This window comes from Mus musculus, chromosome 7, assembly GCF_000001635.26.
Source record: "Mus musculus strain C57BL/6J chromosome 7, GRCm38.p6 C57BL/6J".
NCBI classification, from domain to species: domain Eukaryota; kingdom Metazoa; phylum Chordata; class Mammalia; order Rodentia; family Muridae; genus Mus; species Mus musculus.
Genome location: NC_000073.6, coordinates 42,786,695 through 42,794,189, shown reverse-complemented (window position 1 = coordinate 42,794,189; position 7,495 = coordinate 42,786,695). Strand labels below are relative to the sequence as shown.

The 7,495-nt window shown below is 34.0% G+C and overlaps 1 protein-coding gene across 1 annotated transcript in view; it reads left to right on the top strand.

The window, feature by feature from the left end:
• The first annotated feature begins 693 nt into the window (after positions 1–693).
• Vmn2r62 (vomeronasal 2, receptor 62) overlaps positions 694–7,495 on the top strand; it is a 29,059-nt gene continuing 22,257 nt past the window's right edge. The window contains exons 1-4 of the mRNA NM_001105059.1: positions 694–902; positions 4,989–5,280; positions 5,633–6,439; positions 7,165–7,392. Of these exons, the coding sequence (NP_001098529.1) occupies positions 694–902; positions 4,989–5,280; positions 5,633–6,439; positions 7,165–7,392 (1,536 nt within the window). The remainder of the gene's footprint in view (positions 903–4,988; positions 5,281–5,632; positions 6,440–7,164; positions 7,393–7,495) is intronic.

Genomic DNA, 7,495 nt, shown 5'->3' with positions numbered 1-7,495 from the left:
ATGGAAAGAGGCAAAACAATATTTGCACTGAATTTAAGTAGGTAATTTATAAGTGAGAAATGTCACAGGACTATTGGCTTCTTCAAAATGAGAAATAAGTGGAGTAGGTTTAAGTGCAGACATCATATTGTTTGGCACATAAAAATATATCATAAAAGAAGATTCTTAGATACCTATTGTCAGTAGGAAGTGTGGACTAAACTTGCTGTTTCTGATTTGAAAAAACATATTCCACTTATTTTCCTCATGAGTGTATTTCCATGCCACCTACTCTGGCAACCTATGATTTAGCATGTTTTTGTCAGCTAAAGTTGTTGTCATAATAAAAAGTTTTTTGCTTCAAATTTGGCCAAAACAGCCCAATCAGGAAGTTGTTCCTAGAGCTGTCTGTCTTCTTGGCTGAAATCATGGTGCCTGTATCTAGAGAAGAAAATCTAAGACATGTTTTCCCATTTGTTTTCAAGCAGAACACAGGGGCTCAGATGCAGTGCCTAAGGGAATTCAGGACTCTGAATAACAGTGGCAGAAGTGTCACTAGGAACTTGAGAAAGGTGTTGTGACATCTGCCCTCATTAGCAAAGTTAGAAACACACAAGCTCACAAACACTTGACGTCAATATATAAAACTGCTGGGCATCATTAGATCTGTATCCATCAGTCTTATGGATGGGCATATATGTGTGTGTTAATAGGATGTTCTGGATTTTTATCTTTGGGGTTTTGTATATTCCCAATTTTGTATGTGCCTTTACTGGTGATAAGTGCTATGGAACAATCAAGGAATATACTTACTATGAAGGAGATGTGACAATTGGTGCTTTTTTTCCTCTTCATAGTTACTACACACATGACCATGTTCCCCATGAAATTGACCCATACTTTTTCCAGGATATGTTCACACAGTAAGTACTATTATTCATTGTAAGAGTTCAGAATTCTTGTGACATAAAGGATGCATGGATTAAAACATTCCTGAGTTTTTCACAATCGCTGTTTTCCACTCTCAAAGCTTTGAAGTTATAGTTTCATTTGCACTTTTTTCTCTTTCAAAGTAAAAGTGATCATTTTGATGTTGTTCATTTTGCTTTCCTTATATCATATTAGAACTTCATACAATTTTTTATGCTTGTAATGCCAGATGAATTGAATAATTTCAGTGTCATGATTTCAAAGTATGGATAATTTAATCTAAGTATGACCTGGTACTTCTGAGCTTTCTTAAAGTCCAGATGTGCTCTTCTGAGGATAAATGATGTCAATGAATACAGAGACTTCTAAATATTGAGTGACAAGAATTGCTATTTTCACATGCAGCTGACTTTGGGACTGTCAAGATTAAATTTTGGGAGCACTGTTCTCCTACACATAATTCTCTCTCTCTCTCTCTCTCTCTCTCTCTCTCTCTCTCTCTCTCTCTCTCTCTCTCTCTCTCTCCCTCTCTGTTTTGCATTTCAGAGTTTCTTTGATAAACGTTTTAATTTTATTCTAAATGTTTACCTTTTGCCCTATATGTTTCCAGTGCTTTCCTTCATGTATATGGATGTGCTTATCAAGATACTCTTGCTTTGAGGGTGGCCATTTAGGACCACTTTTTAGCTCTTCTGAAATCTGCAAGATTAAGGATTAATGTAAGAAAAATCTGAATTCTTATAAAATTTGATGAAAAATATTAAAGTGTGTCTCTTTAGAGGAAGTAAGGTGTGCTTATCATATATCTCTATGGAGCAATTTAAAAATACCCTAAAATATACCAATAGAGTTTGCAAATCTATTTTTAAAATCTACAAAATAAAATATAGTACTGAACAATAATTGTGCTCATTGGGAAATTTCTGTGTATTTCTTAAAATATTGGTGGGATTTTCAGTAAAACATTGAGAACAGTGGAGAATTAAATATTTTCAAATATAAATATCCTATATTTGGGGTGGTGACTCATTTAGTTTGAAAATAGCATACCTTAGATACCAATAGATCAAAAAATTTATATATCCATGTAATAGTTCCTTTATGCAGTAACTGAAGATAGATTTAATTTCTTTAGGATCACATTGATTCTCAAATAAACCCAAAAATTTGTTTAATATACATAACTGGCTAAGGGAATTAGATGCTGACTGGAGCCACGTGTTCTTCATCATAACTAATTCTGCTTCTTACTGTCTATTCCCTCTGCTCTCTCCTTTCAGCAGCTCATGCAGCAATGTACATCTGTATGTGTTTTCTGTATATTATGCAGCAATATGCCCATATGTAAAAAGGCTATACCTTCAGTTATATGAGCCATAGTATCTAGCTTATTCATGCTAATGAGACAATTATATCTTGTAAAATTCCTCAACCTTTTATGCAATCAAAAATTCCATCAAAATAGTTCATGACAGAAAAATAGTGTTTTTACAATAAAATATTAACTATCTTGTCTTATACTATGCAATTCCAAATAAAATATTACTTAATGTACTTAAAATTTTTGTATTTTTTCTGCAATAAAAAAATAGATAAAATGAAGTAACTTCTGGTTTTGTAGAACATTGCTCTGGTGCCTATCAATTATCCCAGACTGCTTTCTCCATCTTTATCCTTATGAGTATTAGCAGTGAAAATTGTTCCATCCCTAAGTGTATGTTGGTCCAAGCACATTCCTGTACTCTTACCTGTGGCTTTATAATTGAGGTCTCATTTTCTTTGAATTGCAGACTTGTGGTCTTTTCTTTGCACACAATCGAATAATCGCAACTGGGTGTCCTCTAAATCCTTTCATCGAGTTCTATGATGTATGTGCCCTGCATTAATTTACTTGCAAAGTACAACTATGATGTCTGCTCCTCTGTATCTACTTATCTTTCTTCATCTAAGTATTTTTCTTTTACTCAGCTCTATGGTTGTGTTTTCTAGCTCCCCTTTCCTCAGGGCAGTTATGAAGGAAGATGTAATATACAGGGGCATTTTCCTGCCCAGCCAGAAACAGAAGTACAAGCAGCCCATGAAATGTACATCAATCTCTCTGATGTAAAGAATTTTGTCAGGGTCTGGCAGAAGTGAGTGCTGATGCCTGTCCTTGCCAGCACTGTGAGGACTGTACTACCACTTATCTCTAACTCCTACTTAAAGGAAGAAAAGTGAATTCAGACCTTTATAGATTAGTTTTCTTTTAAATTAAAGTATTAAGATATTATTGAATTGTATGTTGTTTCAATGCCATCTGCTCTAATTAAGTATGTAGATAACTTATGAAGTATTCTTTGATTTTTAAGTAAATTACCTGATGTAGTAGACATTTAGAAATAGTACAAAAAAATTCCCTGATTTCTTATCTTTCCTACTGATTTGCCTACAGGATTTTTTACTATCATTATGTAAATAACCATTTTAAAGATTATTTTTGTTCATTCATACTCCTATCCATTATTAAAATGCTATTAACAATTTCTTAACATTTACATGTTGTCTAAAGCATTTGTAGATTTTTTTTGCCTCATATTTCTTTTTTTTTCTGGCTAGTTGTATGTCAACTTGATAAAAACTGCTTTAGTCTTTGCTGCCAGAACATTATTCATAAGGGTTTTTTTTTTTTATTTCATGATTTTACTCTGCTACATACATTTTCATTTTCATCCTTATTAATTATTTTAGAATTATGATATATGCAAAGTCTTTTGTTTGATTTCATGTGAAGTTTCTAGGCAAAACTATTACATTTAAAAGAAATGAAACTCGGGGTATGAAACTGTAAATCTCAGCAGCATCCCAGAAAAGAAGTATAGAGGATGTTCTATTGAGTATCCAATGTTCTTTGAGACAGCATTAATGTCAGATATATGGCAGATCACCATCTGTGTTAAAGGAAAAAAAAGTTTTGGAAAAGAAATAGAGAAGCAGAAAAATGAGAGTTGAATAAATAAAAATAAGTATGTGACTATAAGGCCAGAATTCTGCAGAAAAAAATTACATTTAATATACCCCTTTTCTTTTTTCAATATGTATGTTTAATATAAATTTAATATCCTTCCCTATATATCTTTACAAAATATACAAAAGTAATATTGTATATCTATGAAACTCTGAAAAATAGCTTAATATGAATTATGTATATCCAACTGAAGAAAAATATTTACAAATATAAACTTAGGAAACAGCTTTGTGAATAGCGCACTTCATCCAATAACTCGGTCAGTTAGTCAATAATTAAACAAAGGATTAAGAGATTCTGTGAAATAATGTGTGGATAGCTTAGACTGGCTGTTGAAGTTCTTCTCTTCCAGGCAATTATTGCTATTAAGACTCATGGACCTCTACCCTCACAGGGACTCACATCCGCATAAGTGATGCACACAGCTCATAAAAACAATAAATATAAAATAAATTTGGATGTGGATACACGTGAATTAATCCCCAAAGCTTAAAGGCAGAGCAAGAGAGATCCCCATAAGTTCAATGCACCCCGGACCACCCTATTAAAAATACCACAACCCAGCACTCAGAAGGCAGAGGCAGGCAGATTTCTGAGTTCGAGGCCAGCCTGGTCTACAAAGTGAGTTCCAGGACAGCCAGGGCTATACAGAGAATTATCTTTGTGATATTCTTTCAATGGGATATTGTCACAAAAACTTGGGTGACTGGGTCAAGGTATATTGTCATTTTATTACTGTAGAGACTGATAAGCCAAGATTCAAGCATTAAATGTTCTTAGGATTTGTCAGAACATAATTACTTATTTGTGCACCGTTTTCTCCACACATACAAGATAAATAAATCAATATAGTAAGAGTCCCTGAGACCATGATTAATAAATGTTAATGCAGTCAGATCTTACCTAATACTACATAACTTCAAGTGCCCATTCCAATTGTAAACAATTCATGAAAATATATTAAAATAAGAATTCTATAGAAACATTGCCATTTGAATGAAAAAGTTATTTCAAAAAGTATGAAGATTGTATGGTTTATGTCTTTCTTCCATGTAATTTTATGAAATCTGTGCAGGTATAATTTTATGAACTACCAGTTACTTCTGGCCCTGGTGTTTACCATTGAGGAGATCAACAGAAATCCTCATCTTCTACCCAACACAACTCTTGGATTTGAGCATCATAACATTAAATTTTCTGAAAAGAATATTCTTCTTGGTCCCTTTCTTTGGCTCGCAGGGTTGAGCAATCAACTAATTAATTATAACTGTGGACAGAAGAGAAATTTACCTGCAGCACTCACTGGAACATCATGGGCAATATCTGCCCATATTGGGACACTGCTACAACTCTACAAAATACCTCAGGTGAGCAGTAGGATGTGGGAACTGGAGTCAGATACCATTTTTTAGCATTATAGCTTTCTGATAATGTAAACTATGGGTACTTGAATTAATCAAGAACCAAAGTAAATGATGAAGGTACTTGATGACAGATCCACATTTCAATTACCTGAAATAGAATGGAAGAAGAGGTGAATAGGAATAGCTATGTTATTGAAAATAGAGAACTGTCAATACGTTTTGTTGAAAACTCTGTAATGAGTTGGCTTTTCAAAATATGACAAAGTCATCTTCATCTTGGCTTCTGTTGATTCAGGATTGACACTGTGTTTGATGCCAATGTTCTTTCTCTTGTTTCCAATTTTGTTTTGTACAGCTCACTTTTGGATATTTTGATTCTAACATGAATGACCAAAGTCAGTTTAAAACTCTCTATCAGGTGGCCCCTGAGGACACATATCTGTCACTGGCCTTAGTGTCTTTGATGCTTCATTTCAGCTGGTCCTGGGTGGGTCTGATTGTCCCAAATGACCCCAGAGGGACTCAGATTCTATCAGAGTTTAGAGATGTTATGGAAAGTAATAGGATCTGCTTAGCCTTTGTGAAAATGATTCCTGGCACCTGGAATTCATATTCTGATTCAATATGGAAAAATATGGAGAAGATTCAGGAATCATCAGCAAATGTGATTGTTATTTATGGGGACATTGTTTCTTTACAAGGTTTAATGCGACACATTGCACAACTGTTAGTGACATGGAAAGTCTGGGTCTTGAACTCTCAATGGGATATTGACTACTATTCTGATTATTTTATGATAGAATCCTTTCATGGGAGTCTCATTTTTTCACACCATCATGAAGAGATGGTTGAGTTTGTGAATTTTGTTCAAACAGTGAATCCCTACACATACCCTGAAGATGATTATCTTCCTAAGTTTTGGGTTTTTTTCTTCAAGTGCTCTTTTTCTGAGTTTGATTGCCAACTTTTGGAGAACTGCCAACCCAATGCATCTTTGGACTTACTGCCCAGACACATTTTTGACCCAGCCATGAGTGAAGAGAGCTACAACCTATACAATGCTGTGTATGCTCTTGCTCACAGCCTCCATGAGATGACTGTTCAACAAATACAGACACAACCATATGCCAATGGAGACGGAATGGCATTCTTGCCCTGGCAGGTAATATCCCTTCCTGTGTATTATCAGCAATGTCACATTTTTTATTATTTATTGAGGTTTAGTATTAGGCATCAAAGGCGTTAGAATATGTTGGGAATTAGCAAGCAAGAGAATATCTGTTTCACTCTGATGTTCAATGCAAAATCTCGAGTTCAGTATCTTTATAAATTGTGTGCCAGGGACAGAGGAAAAAACATATTAAACTAATCCTAAATTCATATAACAAAGTTGCTTTACAGGCTTTTTCATAATATCTTCAATGTGAAAAGTTGAGAATTCCCATTTATATTCCTCAGAGCAGACGCTGGCACAATAGATCCTTAAGAATTAAAATTCTTCTGAATAGTAACATGGGATTATAGAGTTAAGGATCACTTTAAATTGAACTTTCAACTTGAGAGTCTTCATTTTACACATGCAAGATCTGAATATATTCTAAAAGTTAACAGTTGTGGCTAGCTGTTCAAAGAATTTTGAATGAACTGAATCCACATAACACTTTTTCTTAGCTATATTTAATTGAATGATTTCTCCTGAACAGAGTGATTTTTGAAACTGAATACATTTCAATCCAAGTATATTTTATTTACTCAACCATTTTGATGCCTCCTTTATAGTTGCTTTTCATCATGAGGGGATAAAAGACACTGAGATTGTTTGTATTATATTTTTAAAAAGATTTTTAGTATCTCAGATTTCAGTATACATTCCTGCATCTCTTCTAGATCCTCCCTTTTCTAAAGATCACCCTACTTAAAAACCATCCAAGTGGTCAAACTGTAATTGATGAGAGGAAAAACTTATATTCAGAATATGACATTTTCAATTTTTGGAATTTCCCAACGGGTCTTGGATTAAAGATGAAAGTAGGAACCTTTTCTCCAAATTCTCCCCAGGGTCAACAGTTGTCCTTATCTGAGGAAATGATACAATGGCCGACACAGTTTACAAAAGTAAGTTGTGACTTACCTCACTGCCTTGCCTTTTTATGAAAACAAAAGTAATTTTCAGGATATAGTGTTAATTGGACACTCATTCAGTATCAGTCAATCTTTA